The sequence below is a fragment of the Hyla sarda genome, chromosome 1, assembly GCF_029499605.1.
Source record: "Hyla sarda isolate aHylSar1 chromosome 1, aHylSar1.hap1, whole genome shotgun sequence".
NCBI classification, from domain to species: domain Eukaryota; kingdom Metazoa; phylum Chordata; class Amphibia; order Anura; family Hylidae; genus Hyla; species Hyla sarda.
The window spans coordinates 154,384,212-154,409,711 of NC_079189.1; the positions used below are offsets into that span (position 1 = coordinate 154,384,212).

The following is a 25,500-nucleotide window of genomic DNA, read 5'->3' on the forward strand; positions in this document are numbered from 1 at the left end:
CGGTTTCAGGGAGGCTCGACTGTGCAGTTTAAAGTTATCAGGTACATGTACGTGATGATGTGGAAGTCATCCCCAATCATCATGTACATGTACCTGATATTGCATAAAAGGGTTACATAAAAGGAATCAACTCTGTAAAGGGGGAGAGGATATTTAAAAGAAGAAAAACTACCACAAGAGGACATAGTTTAAATTAGAGGGGCAAAGATTTATACAGCAATATCAGGAAGTATTACTTTACTGAGAGAGTAGTGAATGCATGGAATAGTCTTCGTGCAGAAGTGGTCGCTGCAAATACAGTAAAGTTTAGTCATGCATGGGATTAGGCAAAAGGCTGTGTTTACAAAGCAGAAATTCTGCATAGATTTGTGAATTCTGCAGCCAAATTAGTTTGGCAGGAATTCCGCATCATTCGAAAATTCTGCTGTTTGAAATCCGCATGGGAATTCTGCATGTGTTTAAATCCTATTCATTTCAATGGGATTCCACAGTCCCATTCAATGTGGAAATTCATGTGGAAGTTCTGCCATATGAACATAGCCTAAAGCTATCCTTCAAATAAGATAGAGCCAGGGACTATTCATTGTATTCAAAATATTGGGCAGACTAGATGGGCCAATTGTTTCTTATCTGCCAACAAGTTTTTTATGTGCTAACAACATATTTCTATGTGTCACCATATAATTAAAAAAATTTTGTTTTCATTTATTTTAGAAATTGAAAAAAAATAATATTGTAAAACCTATACAAATTTGTTATCCTCATAATCATACAGGCCTGCAGAGTACATGTCATTTTTGAACAGTGAACACCGTAAAACAGGTAGACATTAATATTTTTAATGAAAGGTCTCCACAATTTTACTTTAGGAATGGATTTCTGCTTCAGATGTTAAAGCGTACCCATCAGATCCAGCAAAAAAACATGTTTTTAAATATATTACTCAGTACCTTATCCTAATCATGTACATCTAATTTTTATGTGTCTAGCACCTTTATTTTTTTATTACACTTTTAATTTAGCTCACTAGTCTGAATTCCTCTCAAAGGGAGGGGGTGTGGCCTCACTGTGCAGGTCTCCTCCCCCTCCCTCATTATGCTGTCTGCTCACATCTCCCCTAGCATTAGCAAAACTACAACTCCCAGCTTGTCCTCACTGACAGTAGCGGGACACAAGCTGACAGTGGGAGGATTTTTCCTCCAGCTATGAGCCCTGCGCTCACAGCTATCAATCAAGTAAATGTGTCCATGACATAGGTGATGATGCATGGACACAGCAGGACTAGTATGTGTCCAAGCAGGCAGGGGGAGGCAGTTGTTTGACTGGCTTTTTCAGTATGAAATACTGAACATTTTCTAATGAGAGCAATTGCAAAACCTGTTGGTTTTGCATGCTTTACAACATATTAAAAGTTTTTGTATCTGACAGTGCCCATTTAAAGAGTACCTGTCACCAAATAAACTGTTCTAAACTAACTCAGGCTATGTTCCCTAACTACTCTTAACATTCCTCCCACCCTTAAAAAAGCTCTGTATCATGCCGTTCTTCTTGCTCACATAGTGCAATCTCCCAACAGGAGAAAGGGGACGTTTCACAGCAGGTATGACATTACTGAAGCCTACTGGGGGACCACTTCTGCCCTCACATTGTTGCAGTGCTTTGATGAATAGAAGACATCAAGCTCTATGCAGCAACATTCAGTCTGTGTATCTTTAAGTAAGGCTCTGCAGCTTTCAGTCTGTGCAGCTGTCAGTGAGGCTCTTTGCAGCTGTCAATCAAGCTCAGTGCAGAGAAACACTTCCTGAGTTTAGTCTCCTGCCATTACAAGCAGGAGAACAAAATCTGAGATTTTGACCAGATGGAATGTGTTCTGACCAAGGAGGAAGACCCCTGGTGGCCAAAAGTATACAGCAAAAAAACTAACATAAAAGTTTTTTTTTTTTTTTTTTTTTTTTTTTTTTTATGGAAACCAGTTACAAACGTTATTTATTTGGTGAAAGGAATCAAATATTAAAAATCATATTTAATGACAGTGCCCATTTAAGACCTCTAACTCAAAAAAAAAAAGGATAGGTTTGAGAAGCTATATGGCAAAAGCACAGTTTCTATAATATATGGTTTTAAATAATTTCAGAAAGCCAATTCAACCTGCATTATTCTATATGCTATATGCTAATGGACCATATAGGTATCAGTTTATTTCTGCACTAGGTAAAGCAATTACACCAAGCACATACCTCTGCAGTAGCATTTATTACAAAAAGTAAACAGCTCGAATAAGCTTGATGCCTCAAAGGCCTCCTCCTCCTGTTAGATTTTATTGCAAGTTGCAGGTCATAACTTTTTATTGAACCCGCATAAAGCATTATTGAACTAGCCTGAGAATTACACAGCCTTCAAATATTTGCCAGCCAGACTCATAAATATTCAGAGATTTACAAGTCTACAATCATGATGGGTGTCTTTTTATTTATTTTTTTTAAAGAAAGCTGACAATGATCAAAGCAAAAAAATATATATATCGTTTTACGATTTTTGGGGATTTGATACTTTTAGGTGGAGGAAAAGGACATTCATTTAAGACATCTGAGGCAAATTTTTTAAGTGTTACAGAACTCACAATAAAAGAATCCAATACTAAAGCCTGTTAAATCCTTCCTTAAATAATTCATACATGTCTAAATTGTAAAAGACCCTATTAAGTCTATTGTGGGGTGCTGATTGATCACTTGAACAGGGGTCCTGAGTTCCTATTTCTTCTTAGCCAGTGCAACAGAGGAGGTAGAGGCTTTAGGGTGGGATCACATGCAGTGCATCTGCAGCGTATTTGACCCTGCGGATGCGCTGCCGGCAGAGCGAGCTCCCTGTTCCCTGTAGCTCTGTGTGTCTGCTGGTAGCTTCAGATTTCCTCCAACAGTCACGGACTGACACACACAGCTACCTCATAACAACAGAGAGCTTTTTTTTCAGTCACTCTGTGACTGTCGGCAGCCTATTCACAGCGTCTAATCAGATGCGCTGTGTTTGACCCTACCCTTATACAGTATGTGCGACGGTCTTCGCGCCCCCTTCCCATAGACTTTCATTGATGGGGCAGACCGTGATGTCACAAGGGGGCAGGCCTGAACACAGAAGCCCACACACAGCGTCCAGGAACTCAATGTTCCGGTGTGAGGTGGAATTTTGCGGACGCTGGGGAGCAGAGAAACCCTTTAAGTTTCTACTTGTTTTTTTTTTCTGGCAGTTTTTGGATATCTGCCACTGCAGTTTTTGAGCCAAAGTTGGAAGTGGATTCATAAAGGAGGAGAAGTATAAGTCCTTCCTTTATATGTCCTATTCCTTCTGAATACATTTCTGGCTTTGACTCAAAAACTGCAGTGGCAGATATCCAAAAACTGACAGAAAAAAAAAAAGTGGAAATTTAACCTATGTGCCAAGTGAAGGGAATAACTGTCACATCTCTGGTGGTCTATGCTGGTATAGGGATAAGACCACACATCTCTGGTAGTAGTGTATAGGGCAATAAAAGGATTAATAGTTTGCTACTGATTGTGTGTTTGATCAGTGAAAAATAACTAGTTGTGCCCCAGTACCCACCACCTCCTCCCAAACTGTTGGCACTTAAAGAAGTTATCCAGGAATAGAAAAACAGAGCTAACTTCTTTAAAAAACTGAGCCCTGTCTGTCTCCGGGTTAGGTGTGTTTCTGCAGCTCAATTCCGTTGAATGGAATGGAGCCAAGTTGTAATACCACACACAACTAGGGGACAGATGTGGAGCTGTTTTTGAAAGAAATTACCTCTGTTTTTCTGTTCCTGGATAACCCCTTTAATGTTAGAAGTTGCGAAATTGCTTTTTGAAACTCCTAATTTTGTAGAGAAAAAAAAAGGTCACTAATAGCTGAAGTAGAGAAGAAACGTGTGGTTATGGGTGAAGAAAAGATTTATTTACCTAATGATATCAATCCTGGAGTGCTGCCTTCCTTTCTGCTGTACTTAAATATATCTTATGCACCAGTTTAGCTGTTTGTTGGATCTGGGCACTCATGTGGAAAGGTAATCTTTGCATACCTAGGATACTTACATCTCCGTTTGGAATAACAGCCTGAGTGATACAGAACGCGCTTCAATACATTTTCCTTATTTCAAATTTGTGCTTGTTATTTTATAAAGCGTGCTGTGCCTTGTACTTGCATCGCCACTCAAAACTGTTATAGTTTATCAATATTCATATGGAGATAAATGGGCTCTTACAGACTCTTCCTATTCATGCTTGCTCCTGGAAGATATATTGACAAAACTGCAGTTTCAAATTGCTCGAATTTATGAAAAGCTGCACTAATACATGTGAATGTAGCTCCAAAGAGATACAATGATTTTCCTGTTAGACGTCTCAGCTAATATATGTGGTATGGAGGGTATAACTCATTGGCATTACTGGAATGTCATCACGATGTTCTGCAAACGCCATCTCCTGTCACCACTAGGTTACTTATATTGAATCAGTGCTTACTAATACTAGTCATATGGATCAAGCTGCAAAGCACTGACTGTCCTTTAGAATTTTATTTTCTTGTCCATTTATGTCTATTCAAACTGAAGCTCAGAAAAGGGTCTGAAAGTCAAAGACAAACGGTCAGGTATATGGCAATGCAGTATGCAAGAGCCTTTAATATATTTTAGTATTTTCGTGTCCATTACTACTTGGCCATTAAGGTTGTCATCCAGCCTTCTACAAATGGCATATAAATCTGCACTATTATGCAGTGTTATATTCTTACCATGTCCTCCTTTATGTATGTGTCAGCTTTTACTGTAAATGTGGTGTTTTATTCAGGAGCTAGGAAGAACAGGATGTGCCAAGTAAGGATATTGGTCTTAGAAGACCTGTGTAGCAGTGCATGAAAGAAAACTGAACAAAACAGAAATAAATCATAATATACAATATATATTTACTATTAAATAATCAATGTTGTTTCAAACAACTTTGCTCCCTTGGGGAACCGGAGAATCATAAATAACATATTTGTATATCACTTCATTTACCAAAAAGGACTAGTTTTCCTAGAAAAAAGGCTTGAAGGTCATAGTCTCACTTTCCTGCAAACTGCTGTCCACTGCCTGTTAGGGGAATTCCATCTCTAGCAGCAGAGAGACCAAAATGGAACACAGGATGTGGGGATGAGGCTTAGACAGTGCAGGTCCTTTCCTTGCATTACACTCTGAGCACAGTGCATAACAGGTCAGGAGTATAACATTTACATTATGGTAGATGTGCTACTCACAGAAGGGAGAAATAGAGCTGTACTGCCTGGGAGGTATGGGCAAGAAGTCCATCAAGCATACCTCTGGCAAGGGAGGGGACATGGGCCCCCTGATTTTCTTTAGACTGCAAACACTGGTTCACTATGAACAGGATACCAGCAAAAGGAATTACAACAAGAAGATCACAAAATCATTGTTGTCAACCTTCCCAATGGTGGTTGGAATACACTAAAAGGACAGGGAATGACTGCCCAAACTTCAAGACTAACTCTGGCCTTTAAACTGCAGAACACATTGCTGTTAAAATAGTTAACAGTATAAACCACTTTTTACAGTGTTTCTATTAACTATTCTTACAGCAATGTGTTCTGCAGTTTAGAATTGCAGTTTGGACAGTCATTTTCATTTTTTTCAGGGACAAGAGGTCCTCAGTTACCAGGCACCAGTCCCCTAAGGAATAAGTGCTGTAGCACATAGGTGGACACCTGAGGAACAAATGAGTAACCCAGTTTAGGGCTTATCCCATAGTTCAAGACTAATTCATACACAAGTGGTGGTGCACTCCATTGTGCCAGTTATAACTATTTACACATAAGATAAAGTAAAGAGAGGTTCTCTCTCACTAAGTCACCACAAAAGGGAATGCAGATATCCTTGTGTTTTCAAACCACATAGTTATTTAGAGCACTATCATTGGTTAAATGTCATGTGAACAAAACATATAGGGTCTCATTTACTAAGGCTTTTCCAATAGATTTTGAAGGGTTTTTTTTGTGGCGTGTGTCGTGCGCCAGAATATTTTACAAAAGATCCAAAAAGCCCTATTAAAGGGGTTATCCACCATAAGGTGATTTTAGTACGTACATGGCAGACAGTAATAGACATGCTTAGGAAGGATCTGCACTTGTCTTGGCGCTAAATTGTGAGATTACCATAATACTGTGGCTAGCTTTTTGTGAACTGTTATTTCCTGTTTCAGATTTCTGTTTTTTGCCTACAAATCCTATCATTCCATTTTCCTCTCTCCCACAAATCAGCCACCCCACCCTTTGAAACATAAGTGAGCTACATTCATTCAAAAGACCTGTGGTTTTCAATCGGGGTGCCTACAGCTGTTGCATTAGTTGCAGATTGAGCTCTCTCCCACCAAGCGATCGTTCCATCCATTGACGCAGACAGGGTCCCTGTCATCAGCTGACTAGTGAGTCAGGTCTCTGCCGCATTGCAACCTGTGAAAAATGACAACAGTCATTTTGTATGCTGTTAAAAATAAATATTAGGGTGAAAATCACAGAAGAATTGTGACAAAACCGTCACACAGGTACAGACACTATATTATGAACTACACTAACTTAACAACGGAGAAGGAAAGGAAGTTCCGGCTCCCAAAGCTGGGTAAAATTCCAAGTTTATTTCTTCATATAAAAATCCAGTGCATGAGCAACAATAAAAACATAGAAAAAATAGCAACACAAAATGCACCAACGCGTTTCGACTTAACGCTAAGTCTTAATCATGGCAGCCATGATTAAGACTTAGCGTTAAGTCGAAACGCGTTGGTGCGTTTTGTGTTGCTATTTTTTCTATGTTTTTATTGTTGCTCATGCACTGGATTTTTATATGAAGAAATAAACTTGGAATTTTACCCAGCTTTGGGAGCCGGAACTTCCTTTCCTTCTCCGTGATTACTCCACCTGAGGACTTGGCCTCAGAGATTCATCCGAAGCTCCCGCTGGTTCAGGTGTATTGTGCCACAATTCCTTGCATCTTGGTTACGACTGGGTAAGCTGATATACCTCCTTTTTCTATTGCCACTAACTTAACAACCCCTGTAGCAGAGTCAAATAAAAGAAAATCCTGGAATACCCCTTTAACTCTCCACTTTACTCAGAAAACCTGAAAAAGGGGTGTGGTCATCGAGGAGAAAGGGGCTTATCTCCAAAAACCTAACTTTTTTAAACAAAAACATACAAATTTACTATTGTTCCCACTTAAAATGTGGTGGATTTGAGCTCTAGAAAACCCAACAGCTCAGAGCATGTGTAAAAAAACTAAAACCTAGGCAAAATCACCAAATACAAGGTACAATAGTAAATACCATGGAAAAATATCTTTCGAAAAATAAAACCCACAAAAAAGACTACACTCCACTCTTAGTAAATGAGGGCCATAGTGGTTTATGGAGGAGGCTGGCCCCTAAGTGAATATGGTTTGGTGCCCCCTTGGGGTGTAAATCCGTAGGGGGTGTGTGTAATTCCTTCTTTATCTGTGCAGCTACAGTGTTTAATGAAAGGGATGCAAGTTATAAAGTGTTTGGTTCCTTCCGGGTTGCCTTTGAATCACTGTCTCCACAGCAGTATCTCCTAATAAGGCTAGAGTTACATATGTTCGGCTCCGGCAAAACTGGGTGAAAATTGCCACAACTGATGCCTCAGTTGTGCATCATGTGGTGTCCAATGTTTGTGATCGCCGGACAGGGGAACACAGCAAGATTTGTTCCACTGCCCGTGCCAGTCCAGCGAGTCCAATCATCCATTTGAATGGGACAGTTCACAATCATCCGGCATCTCAGTTTAGACGCTGGATGATTGTGAACTGTCTCATTCACATGAATGGTGAAATTTCTGCAGTGACGGAGGGAAAAAAAAAACTGAAGACGGACATATGTAAAGGAGGCTTAACTTCTTTATGGTATATTAACATGTACAGTATCCTGCACATATTTGAAGTTGCAGACTTCAATGTAAACTAAATGACTGAACACAGCTTCAAATCCTGTGCTTCAAATATGCGCATGATACTGTATGTGTGAATACATCCTAAGGTAAGGTCACACAGACCATTTCACGCTGTGCATGCGCTGACAGCAGTCACAAGAGCTCCCCCTGTGGCCAGGCTGCTCAGTGTGTCCGCTTGTAGTAACACATTTCCCGCTGTGCATCTGTAATGAGCAGGCACTGTATCTACTGTAGGAAATCTGCAGCTACAAGCGGACATACAGAGGTACCTGGCCGCAGCAGGGAGCTTACTCTTGTGACTGCCGTGGGCGCATGCGTAGCGCAAAATACACAGTTGAAGCGCTCCGTGTGACCCTACCCTTAATAATATTCCATTATAATACAGTAATACAGTATGATGATTCTCAATAGATAATATAAATTAAAACCAGGAATTCCTATCCCCATTCCCTTCTGTCTCCCTCCTTTCTGGAGAAGGCTCTTTAGTCTGATATGTGAATAGAATGTTTATATTCTGCAGTAGAAATAGAACCAAAACATTAGCATAACTTTTATCAATTCACTTTGTATCCTCTAACCTTTGTAATGCAAACTGCATGGCATTAGCACTAAAATGCAGTATTACAACGCAATAATGACAATCCTCTTTTGCAGAATCACTAAATATAGGGCTGGCAGTAGCATTTGGACCTGCAATAAGTGTCTCTTCTCTACTTATCTCACTATGACCTGCGATTCTTCCTATGAGAACTATTCACAAAATAGCAGTAATTGTTCCCACTTTCCTGCTTTTCACTTGAAACACCATTAACTAGTTGTAAGAGCCATCATCGTTTAGTGAATATCCCCCATAATACATGTTCTAATAGCAGCTTGAGCTAGTAGAATAATACCATGAGACTTCCTAAGATGTAATAATTACCCAGTGCAATTCAGCAAAGTAAAAGATTTCTGTTCGCAGGATTGTTTCTACCCTCATAGGCAATTAAAGTCTCAGCCACATCGCTCACTTGGTTCAAAGGTTTGAAATGTTCTGGTACGTTCTTAGGTTGTATGTGCATCAGACTTAATGGAAATCACAACATGAATTATGAGGAAATGTCCAGCATCTAACAATTGCTGTATAACGGGGACATAGACGCACATGGATTTGTTTTGTTGCAGAAAATTGTTTAGGCGGCAGGCATATGGATTTCTGCAGGTTGCATTCAGATGAATGGAAAAGTGGCAGAAATTTCGACAACAAATTGTCACTTGTGAATATATCCTAAGCAGGTCCAAAGGTGTTCAGATGCCATATAGAGTGCGATTGTCCATTTGTGCTGGAAATAACTGTTGGTCTGAGATCACAAATTCCACCATTATGGCTTGCTTCCATGTATCTATGATATGTCAGCAAGTCATTGTTGGCTGTAGTTTAAGGCAGCCCCTGCTATAGGAATGATACAACATATTCGGAATGCTGTAAATCATATTTGTTGGTTATTGAGAAGCCAAGAAAATATTAATATAAAATAATAATAATAATAACACCAACACATATCAGCTATGCTATTAAAGGGGTATTCTGTTTTCAGAAATTTGTATTTAAATAAAACAATCACTCCAAGATAGAAGTTACTAATAAAGTGTTATTACAAATTGTACTGGCTTCAGTATATTTTTGCTTAGTTTTGTAGTCTTTTCATTTTCAGTGTGGTATTGTCTCAGCAGCTCCCTCACTTCTCCCTCCCTCCTGAGACAACTCCTCATCCTCTGCTGTCTCAGAAAGCTGTGCTGGATCTTACTCCAGCCCATCCCCTAAGGGAGTTGTGGTGGACCAGGAGAGTTGTGATGTCTGGGGTGTTGCAGTGATGTAAATGCAGGGTCTGGTGGTATTAACCCTTAGATGTTGTGACGCCAGGGTGAGGTTTCCTTAGTGTTAATGGTCCTACCACCAACCGTCCCAGAAACCGTAGGGAGAATAATGGAATGTCCACATCTGACTTTATGAATAAACTGAAGAACTTTACTTGAAGATTTTATGCAACAGTCTTCATACATAACAGTCTCTTAAGAGGTAACCGGAATGCAGGTTCCTCACAGGCTATGCTGGGACTTTGAAGCAATGCGCTTTGATGCAGGCCACTGTGCTACTAATTATAATATTCTAGCTGGCAGTAGTCACACAGGATCTGGTAGATTGAGCTTTGTAACTCACATTTTAGTGGCTGCAGGTTCTTAGGCTTTGGGCCTAGAGGAATTGAGGTTTCTGCTCAGATATTCTCTGATAGTCCGGCAGGGAGAGAGATAATTTAGTGGTTACAGCCCTTTATATAATAAGGGGCTGGACTAAGCTCATTGGTCCGCAAACCTGTAAGTCCTGAACCCAGTGAACTCTTGGTACATCACATGACCCTGGAAGATCTTTAAGCAAGTATACATTACAACTGTACATCATATTTCCTATACATTTATATTATCTTTATATACTAAACAATATACAATTTATATAAGGCGACCAAGGGTAAGCCCTGCAGGAGAGCTCTATGGGAATGAAGGGACTCTGGCTGAGAGGACTTTAGATAGGGACAGGACCAGGTCCTGTACCGGGACACCACGGATGTCACCACCTCCACTCAGCCTCTACATTGCCATCGTCTTGTCATAAGCATATATACAGTCATGGCCGTAAATGTTGGCATCCCTGAAATTTTTATAGAAAATTAAGTATTTCTCACAGAAAAGGATTGACGTAACACATGTTTTGCTATGCACATGTTTATTCCCTTTGTGTGTATAGGAACTAAACCAAAAAAGGGAGGGAAAAAAAGCAAATGGGACATAATGTCACCAAACTCCAAAAATGGGCTGGACAAAATTATTGGCACACATCAGACATTAAGGGGGATATTTATCAAAACTTGTCCAGAGAAAAGTTGTTGAGTTGCCCATAGCAACCAATCAGATCACTTCTTTCATTTTTCAGAGGCCTTTTTAAAAGTGAAAGAAGCGATCTGATTGGTTGCTATGGGCAAAACAGCAACTTTTCCTCTCGACAGGTTTTGATAAATCTCCCCCTAAATATTTAGCAATATTGCAAACAAGAAGAGTTGGGGCCGGAAGGTGGGTTAAGACAAAAGACTTAAAGGGCCAGATTTATCAAACTGTGTTAGAGAAAAAAATAGAGGGATTTTCCCCAGCAACCAATCACAGCTCAGCTTTCACTTTACCAGAGCTCGTTAGCTGAGCTGTGATTGGTTGCTGTGTAATAATCACTCCATTTTTTCTGTCACACAGTTTGATAAATCTGGGTAAAAGTGTTTTATTGATTTTGTTGTCTAGCCATGTTCTATAAATTGGGTATATTTTATGTTTACCTATGAATAAATATAAGACAGGGCATTGGTTTATATAACATATAGCCGATGGTCTAAAAGCACACTGCAGTGTATTCCCACTGTTTGCCATAAGTGTCATGCATATGTGAACATATCTCAAGATCCCCTTTCAGGCAGTGGAGGCCGAAAGAGTGGGGTCTTCTTTGGCCTCTGTTGGGCTGATCTATGTCAGTAGAGCTTTTTTTTTAAAGCCATATGGAATACTGCAGTCTGCTACATTACTTAATAAAGAGTTATTCCATAAAAGACTATGGGGGAGATTTATCAAAACCTGTCCAGAGGAAAAGTTGCCCAGTTGCCCGTAGAAACCAATCAGATCGCTTCTTTCATTTTTAACAAGGCCTCTGCAAAATGAAAGAAGCGATCTGATTGGTCGCAATGGAGGAAAACTCTGGACAGGTTTTAATAAATCTTCTCCGTGGAGGAGAAAGTGAGGTCCTTATGTAAAGCTTGAATGTAACATTTTTCCTCTCATTTTGAGATTGAGACAAGAATTTCTTCACCTGTCTTTCTCCACAACCTGCACAGCATAGCAAGCGACAAAAGAAGCATGACAGTTCAGTTGTCATCTAAATATTACAGCATTTGTTGCTAAGCGACAGTAATAATATATAGGCAAAAAAAAACATTTATTAGGGAAACTGAAGAGTTTTCTAATGAATAACTAAAAAACGTAAACATTGTTTGAGGCTGTAACACAATAAACAGCAGTAGTTGCGATCACCACAGCCCAATGTCCTTGTGGTACAGATATATATATATATATATATATATATATATATATATTCACTATAGATGTAAGGAAAAGAACATGCATCTACATTACTTCCATCCTTTCTATATCCCTTCTGTTCTGTTTTTATACTGTGTTTTGTACATATAGCAAATTCACCTGCAGTAATAAGAGCTATCACATTCTCATCTCTGGGGAAGTAGGTCATCTTTGTAGTGTACACTCGCCTGTAAAAAAAAAACGTAATGTCATTCCAGAGTTAATCAAAGATTTCTTTCTCTTTTTTATCTGTAGAAGAGTTTCCTGGGCTGCAGCACATTTAAAGTGAAGGATCTGGTCAAAGCAAAGGAGCAACCATTGTCTCTCAATCTCAAGTAGGTTTTCTTTCTTAACTTCCTTAAGGATAAATATAAAGTGTATGACAATTTTATTGATAACTAGAGTACATCAAGTTCTTTTCTTAAACTACATGTCATGATCTTGATAATTTTTTTTTAATCCTCCCAGTTCACTTCCCCCATCATAATAAACCACAACCTATCTTTATTTTTATAATTTTTTAGTTTTCTACTTTGATATTGTGCTGTATATTCAGCTCACTCTCAATCAGCTGGGCATTCCAGAGCAGGCGTGACATCATCTGAAGCCCTTAAGGGGAGAACTTCCGCCCTCCTCTCTGCTATGCTGCTCTGAACATACAACCTAGAGCAATTCAGTGTATGATGACCTGTGATTGGCTGAGACCACACACACACACACCCCTCAGCTCTGAACTATACAGTGTGTTCAAACTGCCCAGCAGCAGTATTATTAGCAGCAATATTTAGCATTTTGCACTGAAGGCATCATGACTCTACAGTGTTTCCCAACCAAGGTGCCCCTAGCTGATGCAGAACTACAACTACCAGCCTTTGGCAGGCCATGCTTGTTGGGATTTGTAGTTTTGCACCAGCTGGAGGCACTCTGGTTGAGAAATCCTGCTCTACAGTCTAGCTCAGCTCAAAGGGAAAGGGAGCTGTAATATTCAGTTCTATGCACTCTATACAATTTGCTGAACTAAGGCTCCACCAGCATTTCCTGACTTTTGTCTATGCAAGGCTGCTGCAGGAGACAAGCTGCTAGCAGGACTGCAGGCAGGACTCAAAAAAGGACCCCTGGTGTCCAAACTTTGAGGGGTTAAAAAAATGTTATTAACCCCTTTAACGGCCAAAATTCCAAAAAGTCCAAAATAACGTATTTTTGGTCAATTTATATATTATGAAAAAATGAATAAAAAGTTATCAAAAAGTCCAATCAATACAAAAATGATACCACTAAAAATTTCAGATCACGTCGCAAAAAATGAGCCCTCACACCACCCCATACGCGGAAAAAAAAAAGTTATAGGGGTCAGAAGATGACAATTTTAAACATATAAATTTTCCTGCATGTAGTTATGATTTTTTCCAGAAGTACGACAAAATCAAACCTATATAAGTAGGGTATTATTTTAATTATATGGACCTACAGAATAAAGATAAGGTGTCATTTTTACAGAAAAATGTACTGCGTAGAAAAGTAAGCCACAATTGGTGGCGCCAATCATATGGATTTTTAGGTGCAAAATTGAAAGGGTTATGATTTTTAAAAGGTGAGGAGGAAAAAACGAAAGTGCAAAAACGGAAAGCCCTTGGTCCTTAAGGGGTTAATTAAGAAGCATATTAGAAAAGTAATTCTAATAGGCTAATCTATAATATATTAAATTTAATTGATGGTGACAGGTACCATTTAAGAAATGAGCTTAAAGGGGTTGCCCAGCAGGTTCATTTTAAAAATCTGGTTTATAGACTAATAAAGGAGATCATCTCCTGCAACGAGACAGATTTAGTAGTGAGCCAGCGAGTGAAGCGCCACTGCATACTTTTCCTGGCTATATTATGAGATTGATGCGATTATGAGATTGATGGCATGAATTAAAACTGTTAACATGTCTGTTTGCCATTTGGCAATTTTGGGGTAAAATGACTGATGTCATTACATAGTAGAATTGGCGGCGCAAAAAATAAGCCATCATATGGATTTTTAGGTGCAAAATTGAAAGGGTTATGATTTTTAAAAGGTAGGGAGGAAAAAATTAAAGTGCAAAAAACGGAAAAACGCTCGGTCCTTAACCCCTTAAGGACGCAGGATGTAAATGTACGTCCTGGTGAGGTGGTACTTAACGCACCAGGACGTACATTTACGTCCTGTGCATAACCGCGGGCATCGGAGCGATGCCCGTGTCATGCACGACTGATCCCGGCTGCTGATCGCAGCCAGGGACCCGCCGGCAATGGCCGACGCCCGCGATCTCGCGGGCGTCTGCCATTAACCCCTCAGGTGCCGGGATCAATACAGATCCCGGCATCCGCGGCAGTGCGCGATTTGAATGAATGATCGGATCGCCCGCAGCGCTGCTGCGGGGATCCGATCATTCATAACGCCGCACGGAGGTCCCCTCTCCTTCCTCCATCCAGCTCCCGGCGTCTCCTGCTCTGGTCTGTGATCGAGCAGACCAGAGCAGAAGATCACCGAAAACACTGATCTGTTCTATGTCCTATACATAGAACAGATCAGTATTAGCAATCATGGTATTGCTATGAATAGTCCCCTATGGGGACTATTCAAGTGTAAAAAAAAAAAAGTAAAAAAATGTAAAAGTAAAAGTAAAAAAAAAGTGAAAAATCCCCTCCCCCAATAAAAAAGTAAAACGTCCGTTTTTTCCTATTTTACCCCCAAAAAACGTAAAATTTTTTTTTTATAGACACATTTGGTATCGCCGTGTGCGTAAATGTCCGAACTATTAAAATAAAATGTTAATGATCCCGTACGGTGAACGGCGTGAACGAAAAAAAAAAAAATCCAAAATTCCTACTTTTTTAAAACATTTTATTAAAAAAAAATAAAAAAATTAATTAAAAGTTTTTTATATGCAAATGTGTTATCAAAAAAAAATTACAGATCATGGCGCAAAAAATGAGCCCCCATACCGCCGCTTATACGGAAAAATAAAAAAGTTAGAGGTCATCAAAATAAAGGGATTATAAACGTACTAATTTGGTTAAAAAGTTTGTGATTTTTTTTAAGCGCAACAACAATATAATCGTATTGACCCTCAGAATAAAGAACACACGTCATTTTTACCATAAATTGTACGGCGTGAAAACTAAACCTTTCAAAATTAGCAAAATTGCGTTTTTCGTTTTAATTTCCCCACAAAAAGTGTTTTTTGGTTGCGCCATACATTTTATGATATGATGAGTGATGTCATTACAAAGGACAACTGGTCGCGCAAAAAACAAGCCCTCATACTAGTCTGTGGATGAAAATATAAAAGAGTTATGATTTTTAGAAGACGAGGAGGAAAAAATGAAAACGTAAAAATTAAATTGTCTGAGTCCTTAAGGCCAAAATGGGCTGAGTCCTTAAGGGGTTAAGGGGTTAATATGCTTCAACCATGTGCACTAACTGTGGTGTAAATGCACCCTACGGTTGCATTCATATCATGTTTCCAGTCTGGAGCAGCCGGATCCAGAGGGAGAATTTCAATACCGCCTGCTGCTGTATCCCTGACTGTGCTGTACTTCCATTGATTTCAATGAGCCGACCGGAGGCAGCTAGTGACTCCTGTCGCGTCATTTTCCCACCATATATAATTTTTGGACCGAACTGAAAAATGCAGCAGACCAGGTACTAAAACATGTTCTCTTATACTAATCTGTTTCTGCTATGTGATTATATATTTTTTATTTCATTTTTTTGTACATATTATCTGCTGCTTAGCTGCTTTTAACAGCATTTAGAGATTTGCAGCAAGCTCCATGGATATGACAACAACAGAGTTAACCCAATGTGTTTCATTAAAGTGGTTTCTAGGCATGCTCTGTGACCTGCGCAGAGTTCATTGTACCAATTAATGACCGGATCCCAACTTATCTATATAGGATGCGCAACAGGGAAATGCATATATGATACAAGGAGAGGTCTGCAATGGGTTGATGCTGAGGGTTGTAGTTCCTGATATGTCACATAGTTTGAGTTCAACCTTGCATCTCTCTGTGGACCCACAATGCCCCTTACAAAACAACCAGGCAAAGAACGACTTCTGTAGTCAGGGTTTCGGACAACTGTATACTTTACCCCTAAGGCAGATCAGTACAATGAAAGTGCTTTGAAATGTTGCAGTCATTTTGTAAAGTCCTTTGGAATACACTTTGGTTTAAAGAAAAAGAGGTATTTGGTCACCTTTTAGAGTTGTGCATTATACGTAGAATTTCTTTTGAGCAGCTTGTTGTTTGATTCTTGTACTTTTAGTTTTACTCTGGTAGTTTCTTGTGAATGTCTATTCTAGTATGGTCTCTGTACTTGGATCTAGTAATGTCCCTTGAGGATGTAGACTGGTTTTGTGTTGCACTAGCTGGTGTCCTATATAACTAAGCAAAATGACAAAGATCTTCGAGGGGCAGGACCGTGGTAAATGTGCACAATCCCTATTCACTTACCTCTATGGACTATGCTAAGATACAACTCCTTTGGCGCATCAAGGGAGAACTGCCTGGCTAATCGGTTATGAAATTGGACCATGACTGGTGGCAGCTGTCCCCCAGTTCTCTGTTACAATGGAGCCAATCAATATATTTCTCTTCAATGCTACCTCTTTACCTATCCTTGCAGCCAAACTTGCAGCTAGGCAGGATACTTAAAATGGGGTACTCCACTGCCCCAGCATACGGAACATTTTGTTTCCAACACTGTCTGTGAACCCCAAACCTCCCCCCCCCACAGCCCGCACCCAGCGTTCGGGACATTTTGTGGAGTACCCATTTAACTGTAGACGGGACTAGGAGGGTTGTGGCCTACTACTATATGGTATGCCTGACTAGCTACACCTGAGGCTTCATTCTCTTGCAGTCCCCACGTGTAGTTCCAGGAGCTACAGAGACTGTGTGTTTACTGTAATTCAGGCACAGCTCAACTAACTAAATTGAAACTTGGTTTTCACCCTCATATCGAGGGGGAAAAGGGATGGAGTTAGGCAGCATTTATAAATAACTGGCTAAAAAGTGGACATGTGACCAGATACTGCTTCTCTTAACAGGTTATTCATATGTGTGCACAATTTAGCAAATTGTAATCCTTTATGATAGAAACACAGAATGTACATTTGTAATGTAAGGAAACATAGAGACAAAGGCCTCAGCACTCTGGACATATATTTGACTGTCCAGTAAAACCTGGAAGACTGCAGCCACCAGAACTGAACTGCTGGGCCACCACATATATAAGCTCGTTTGAATTTTTTTTTGTAATCCTGTCTGAAAAGCGATCTGTATTGAAGGAGACTTGATGGCTTATTATAACACCTTGTGACCAGATTGTAACATAGCTGGTAAAAATGGAAAATTAGAGAAAAATGTATACTAAAATTCTTTAAAAAAAAATGTTTAACATAAAAAATTTAAAATAAAACTAAACAATAGATTTCTGCTGTGGGGCTTTCTCAATTCTGCAATTGTCCATAGCATTAGATGCTATCAAAAATTATTGTATTGTGTTCTGTAGACTTATTTGTAACTAGTATAAGTGTGAGTGTCTTATGTTATAATATACAGGTTATATTTAATGAATCCAATGTCCATACTTCTCCAATTCAAGTCTGTATAATGACATAAATCGAGACTTCTCATTATCGTAAGGTTTTAGGTTACATTATCCATGTATGTGTTTTATGGGAACTTACCGCTGTGCAGTATAGTTTGTAGTAAACGAAGGACCTATGGCTTGTCATCATGCTACCGGAGTCACTGACAGACCATGAAAGAGGAAGTAAACTCAGATTCCTAAGGCAGGGCAGAGGAAAAAAAGTAAATGATATTGTATATATACAGACATTCTATGGAGGTGAAATGATGCATAGAAATACAATCACTTGTGCCATACTTTAGATATGATGTTCAATTCTCTTGTGATGGAATCTCTAAATCAACACATGTTTTGATGAAATGACATCGAAAGACTATACAGATGTCGACAGACAGAGAAAATACTTTTATAGCTTTATCCTATTTTTGACGTTCATCATTTTTCTTCTACATCGATTTTCTATCTTCATCTAATATAATCAATCTAACTTCTGTCATTTTCATCTGTCCTCTTGTTCCTGCCTTACCAAATGTGTTATCTGAACATCAGATGTGGTATACAGTATATGCAGTTTAATGGCTTATTATATCCTTCATTAACTCCTTACATACTGTAGGTTGACATCATGGAGTCCAGAAAGGTTAGAGGGATATTTCCATATTATAAAGGGAAGGCATACTCTCTATATGACCCCATTTATTATTGTTGGAGGTCCAACCACTAGGACCCTTACTGATCCTAACAATAAAATAGGGGTTTCAACCTTGTGCCAAAATTACCCATTACTAAGGCAATACTTACTTTATTACTCATTACTAAGGCAATGCTTACTTTATTACTCATTACTAAGGCAATACATTTTTTTTGTTCACCTGCTTTTTGTGTACTAACCACAGGTGTCAATGGTATTAAGATGTGTGATGTTTCCTAACCATTTCCTAATTGTTTGTTTAGCAAGCCACTTGGTTATCCCTTTTGCCTTGTGACATGGTGCTCTATCATACTGGAAAATCATTATTCATTCCTAAATTGCCCCTTTTGAGCATGTGGAGCCAAATTACTGTTACATCAAGTTTAGTAAATGTGGGCCATTGTCTAACAAATTTCAAGGATTCTATGGCATTGCTATGGCTGGGTTCATACTGTATTTTTTTGTGCTTTTTATTGCATTTTGAAGATTGCATCCATGTATTTTTGTCATGGTTCACCACACTTTATTAGTGATTATTAACAGTACCATATTCAATTAATTGCATGTAGACATATAAAAAATCCAAAATAGTATCATGTAAAGATAAAAGTATGTACAGACAATACAAACAAGTAGTTGTAAAGGTGGAAAGCACATCATTTCATAAGCATAACACTGGGGGGTGCCATGTATGACTACCTATTACAGTCCTGGTTCTTAACCCCTTAAGGACCCAGGGTTTTTCCGTTTTTGCATTTTCATTTTCTCCTCCTTACCTTTAAAACATCATAACTCTTTAAATTTTGCACCTAAAAATTCATATGATGGCTTATTTTTTTGCGCCAACAATTCTACTTTGTAATGACGTCAGTCATTTTACCCAAAAATCTATGGTGAAACGGAAAAAAAATCATTGTGAGACAAAATTGAAAAAAAAATATATCATTTTGTGGGCTTTCATTTCTACACAGTACATTTTTCGGTAAAAATAACACATTATCTTTATTCTGTAGGTCCATACGATTAAAATAATACCCTACTTATATAGGTTTGATTTTGTTGTACTTCTAGAAAAAATCATAACTACATGCAGGAAAATGTGTACGTTTAAAATTGTCATCTTCTGACCCCTGTAACTTTTTATTTTTCTGCCTATGGGGTGGTATGAGGGCTCATTTTTGCACCCTGATCTGAAGTTTTTAGCGGTACCATTTTTGTTTTGATTTGACTTTTGCACCCAAAAAAAGTGTCTTGCAATCCTTGATTAACCCCTTAAGGACGTGGTACTTAACGCACCAGGACGTACATTTACGTCCTAAGCATAACCGCGGGCATCGGAGCGATGCCCGTGTCATGCGCGGCTGATCCCGGCTGCTGATCGCAGCCAGGGACCCGCCGGCAATGGCCGACGCCCGCGATCTCGCGGGCGTCCGCCATTAACCCCTCAGGTGCCGGGATCAATACAGATCCCGGCATCTGCGGCAGTTCGCCATTTAAATGAACGATCGGATCGCCCGCAGCGCTGCTGCGGGGATCCGATCATTCATAACGCCGCACGGAGGTCCCCTCTCCTTCCTCCGTGCGGCTCCCGGCGTCTCCTGCTCTGGTCTGTGATCGAGGAGACCATAGTAGGAGATGACCGATAATACTGATCTGTTCTATGTCCTATACATAGAACAGATCAGTATTAGCAATCATGGTATTGCTATGAATATTCCCCTATGGGGACTATTCAAGTGTAAAAAAAATGTAAAAAAATTTAAAAGTAAAAGTAAAAAAAAAAGTGAAAAATCCCCTCCCCCAATAAAAAAGTAAAACGTCCGTTTTTTCCTATTTTACCCCCAAAAAGCGTAAAAAACATTTTTTATAGACATTTTTGGTATCCCCGCGTGCGTAAATGTCCGAACTATTAAAATAAAATGTTAATGATCCCGTACGGTGAACGGCGTGAACGAAAAAAAAGTTAAAAAAGTCCAAAATTCCTACTTTTTTAATACATTTTATTTAAAAAAAATTATAAAAAATGTATTAAAAGTTTTTTATATGCAAATGTGGTATCAAAAAAAAGTACAGATCATGGCGCAAAAAATGAGCCCCATACCGCCACTTATACGGAAAAATAAAAAAGTTAGAGGTCATCAAAATAAAGGGATTATAAACGTACTAATTTGGTTAAAAAGTTTGTGATTTTTTTTAAGCGCAACAATAATATAAAAGTATATAATAATGGGTATCATTTTAATCGTATTGACCCTCAGAATAAAGAACACATGTCATTTTTACCATAAATTGTACGGCGTGAAAACAAAACCTTCCAAAATTAGCAAAATTGCGTTTTTCGTTTTAATTTCCCCACAAAAATAGTGTTTTTTGGTTGCGCCATACATTTTATAATATAATGAGTGATGTCATTACAAAGGACAACTGGTCGCGCAAAAAACAAGCCCTCATACTAGTCTGTGGATGAAAATATAAAAGAGTTATGATTTTTAGAAGGCGAGGAGGAAAAAATGAAAACGTAAAAATTAAATTGTCTGAGTCCTTAAGGCCAAAATGGGCTGAGTCCTTAAGGGGTTAAAGGGGTACTCCGCCCTTAGACATCTTATCCCCTATTCTAAGATGTCTGATCGCAAGGGTCCCGCCGCTGGGACCTTCACAATCTCTGTGCAGGTGGTTGGGGTCGTGATGTCATGGTCACGCCCCTTTTAACGTCATGCCACACCCCCTCCTATAGACTTGCATTGCGGGCATGGCATGACATCACAAGGGAGCATGGCCGTTATATCACGACCCTCGCCGCCTGCTCCAATCGTTCAGAACAAAATGTTCCGAAGGCTGAGGCAGTGGAGTACCCCTTTAATTCCCCTTATGTATATGCTATATAAATAATGAGGATAAAGAGTTACATAGATGTTCCTGTAGTCTTCATTTAGTTTACATTTATAGAGCATTTTTATGATAACAAAGCTGTAAATGAATGACCTGGTCTAATAAATAGTTTATAATGATAGTAAATGACAAAGTTAAATATCTGGGGAGATGTATTATTCTGGACATTTATAGTGGCAGCACTATTTTTTGTTACTCAAAAGCAGATACTGGTAAGACACCAGATATAATACTTTGAAGGCTTATAGTTAAGTGACTATTTTTATTTTACATATAAAAAGATTAATCTTCTTAAGGCCCCTTTCACACTACATGTATAATCCTGTAAAAAAAACTCACGGCAAAAATTTGTGAAAACGGACGTCAAAAAATTCCATTCATGTCTATGGGATTTTTTTAACATCCTTTTGCATCAGGCTTGTCCGTTTTTACTAATGTCAGTTATTTTTGCCAGCACAAAAGACGGTGCATGCACTAATTTTTGGTCCGGCAATTTTTTTTTTTTTAACACAGACATTAAAATTTAACATTGAAGTCTATGGAACTGGATGTTTAAAAAAAACATCTGTTATCATCAGTTATTTGTCAGGTTTTTTAACATCCATTTTTTGAACTGAGCATGCTCAGTACAGCTTTACAAAAAAAAGGTTAAAAACCTGATTAAAAAAACAGATGTAACTGGTAATAACGGATGATAATGGATGAACAACATCAGCTATTTTAAGAATTTTTTTTTTTTTAAATAACGGATGATGGTCATCAGTTATCATCCGTTATTACCAGTTATTGCATCCCGTTTTTTTTCATCCGTTATTGTAAAATAACGGCAGTAAAAAAAATAGTAAGATACCTGTAGTGTGAAACACTACGGCTATTGTAGTTTTACTATTGTTTAGAATTAATTGTAAGTTATGAAGGAAATAAAGTACATATCTATATCCTAGGCAATGAAATAGTTATACATTCTCTTCATGTGAAATGTTAGGGACAAACAAGGACAGGGCATGTCTCTTCTAAGAGCTGGATGCCTGTGTGAATAATAACTTATTTGTTCTGCTTACTCTTATCTCTGTCTGGACATGGGGGTTCAGTCTGGGTCATCTTCATTTTACGTTCTGCAGTGTAACAGTAGAAGAACTAGCCACAATTCTGTATTCTATTCTCTTTTTCAAAAGAATGATAACACTTTTGCTCTTGGTACATGTTATTCTAGAAGCACAGGCCAAAGGTGTAAATAGAAAGGCCAGGGAAATCAGTGCTAGTCTGTTACAGTCTTTGAAAACTCAAGATGAGTAACTGTGTGAAAGTCTTAAAGGGGAACTCCGGCGCTAATACATATTATCCTCTATCCAAAGGATAGGGAATAAGATGTCTGATCGCGGGGGTCCCGCCACTGGGGACCCCCGCAAACTGTCATTCAGCACCCACCTCCTTTGCGAGCTCTCCGCAGCGCTGGAGGCTCCAAGTGTGTAGCGTGTGTGTATCATGACGTCACGACTCTGCCCTGTGTGATGTCATGCCCCACCCCCTCAATGCAAGTCTATGGGAGACCCCCACGATCAGACATCTTATCCCCTATCCTTTGGATAGGGGATAAGATGTATTACGGCCAGAGTACCCCTTTAACCTCTTAAGGACGCAGGGCGTATGGATTCGCCCTGCATTCTGAGTCCTTAAGGACGCAGGGCGTATCCATACGCCCGTGAGAATTCCGGTCCCCATCGCTAGCCGGTTGGGGACCAGAGCCGGATGCCTGCTGAAATCATTCAGCAGGCATCCCGGCATATCGCCCAGGGGGGTCATTATGCCCCCCCATGTCGGTGATGGCCGCAGATCGCTGGACAATTCAGTCCAGCGATCTGCGGCGATTCCGAGTCAATCGGGTCTCCAGTGACCCGGAATTATTGGCTGATCGGGGCCGTCTCTGGCGGCCCCGAACAGCCAGAGCCTGCAGGGGTGAGGTGGCACTGGTGCCACCTCACGATCGCCCTGATTCGTCGGCCGGATTACCGGCTGACCAATCAGGGCGCCTGCTGCGGGTGTCACTCCCGCTCCGGCCCTCTTCCGGAGGATGTGAGCGGGTGCGGGAAGACGACCCCGGGTGCTGGGGACCCCGATCCCCGGCATCCATGTTGGGATCAGGGCCCCAGGAGCGACGGCGAGGGACTGTCATGCTGGGACTTATGGTTTTGCAACAGCTGGAGGCACATTTTTTCTATGGAAAAGTTGTATAACTACAACTCCCAGCTTGCACAAACAGCTAAAGTGCATGCTGGGAGTTGTAGTGGTGCATCTGCTGGTTGCATAACTACAACTCCCAGCATGCCCATTGGCTGTCGGTGACTGCTGAGAGTTGTAGTTTTGCAACAGCTGAAGGCACACTGGTTGTGAAACTCAGTTTTTTTTTACCTAACTCAGTGTTTCACGACCGGTGTGCCTCCAGCTTTTGCAAACTACAACTCCCAGCAGTCACCTTACACCATGCACCGTACATGCTGGGAGTTGTAGTTTTGCAACAGCTGGGGGCACACTGGTTTTGAAACACTGAGTAAGGTCACAAACTCAGTGATATATAACCAGTGTACCTACAGCTGTTGCAAAACTAAAACTCTCAGCTTGTACAGTCTGTCAGCGCATGCTGGGAGTTGTAGTTTTGCAACAGCTGGATGCCCCCCCCCCCCCATGTGAATGTACAGGGTACACTCACATGGGCGGAGGTTTACAGTAAGTATCAGGCTGCAAGTTTGAGCTGCGGCAAATTTTCTGCAACAGCTCAAACTGCCAGCGAGAAACTACTGTGAACCCCCGCTGGTGTGACTGTACCCTAAAACACTACACTACACTAACACAAAATAAAATAAAAAGTAAAAAAACACTACATATACACATACCCCTACACAGCCCCCCTCCCCTCCCCAATAAAAATGAAAAACGTCTGGTACGCCACGGTTTCCAAAACGGAGCCTCCAGCTGTTGCAAAACAACTACTCCCAGTATTGCCAGATAGCCACTGACTGTCCAGGCATGCTGGGAGTTTTAAAACAGCTGGAGGCACCCTGTTTGGGAATCACTGGCGTAGAATTCCCCTATGTCCACCCCTATGCAATCCCTAATTTAGGCCTCAAATGCGCATGGTGCTCTCACTTTGGAGCACTGTCGTATTTCAAGGCAACAGTTTAGGGTCACATATGGGGTATCGCCGTACTCGGGAGAAATTGTGTTACAAATTTTGGGGGGTATTTTCTGCTTTTACCCTTTTTAAAAATGTAAAATTTTAGGGAAAAGAAGCATTTTAGGTAAAAAAAAATATTCGTCGTGAAATGCCTGTGGGGTATTAAGGTTCACTTCACCCCTTATTACATTCCCCGAGGGCTCTAGTTTTTAAAATGGTATGCCATGTGTTTTTTTTTTTTGCTGTCCTGGCACCATAGGGGCTTCCTAAATGCGGCATGCCCACAGAGCAAAATTTTCTTTCAAAAAGCCAAATGTGACTCCTTCTCTTCTGAGACCTGTAGTGCGCCAGCAGAGCACTTTTCACCCCCATATGGGGTGTTTTCTGAATCGGGAGAAATTGTGCTTCAAATTTTGGGGGGTATTTTCTGCTTTAACCCTTTGTAAAAATGTAAATTTTTTGGGAAACCAAGCATTTTAGGTAAAATTTTTTTTTTTTTTTTTTACATATGCAAAAGTCGTGAAACACCTGTAGGGTATTAAGGTTCACTTTACCCCTTGTTACGTTCCCCGAGGGGTCTAGTTTCCAAAATGGTATGCCATGTGTTTTTTTTTTGCTGTCCTGGCACCATAGGGGCTTCCTAAATGCGGCATGCCCCCAGAGCAAAATTTCCTTCAAAAAAGCCAAATGTGACTCCTTCTCTTCTGAGACCTGTAGTGCGCCAGCAGAGCACTTTTCACCCCCATATGGGGTGTTTTCTGAATCGGGAGAAATTGGGCTTCAAATTTTGGGGGGGTATTTTCTGCTATTATCCTTTTTAAAAATGTAAAACTTTTGGGAAACCAAGCATTTTAGGTAAAAAATTATTTTTTTTTTTTTACATATGCAAAAGTCGTGAATCATCTGTGGGGTATTAAGGTTCACTTTACCCCTTTTTATGTTCCCCGAGGGGTCTAGTGGGGTTTTTTGCTGT

At 39.9% G+C, this 25,500-nt stretch overlaps 1 protein-coding gene across 7 annotated transcripts in view; it reads left to right on the top strand.

Annotated features, from left to right (window-relative positions):
- Window positions 1-25,500, top strand: part of INPP4B (inositol polyphosphate-4-phosphatase type II B) — a 665,917-nt gene that overhangs the window by 342,223 nt on the left and 298,194 nt on the right. For 6 of the 7 annotated variants that reach the window (XM_056562903.1, XM_056562897.1, XM_056562899.1 and 3 more), the window contains one exon: window positions 12,409-12,488. In XM_056562903.1, coding sequence (XP_056418878.1) covers window positions 12,409-12,488 — 80 coding nt within the window. Of the gene's footprint in view, window positions 1-11,036; window positions 11,107-12,408; window positions 12,489-25,500 lie in introns of those variants that run through there. The other variant, XM_056562902.1, reaches the window with a different exon arrangement.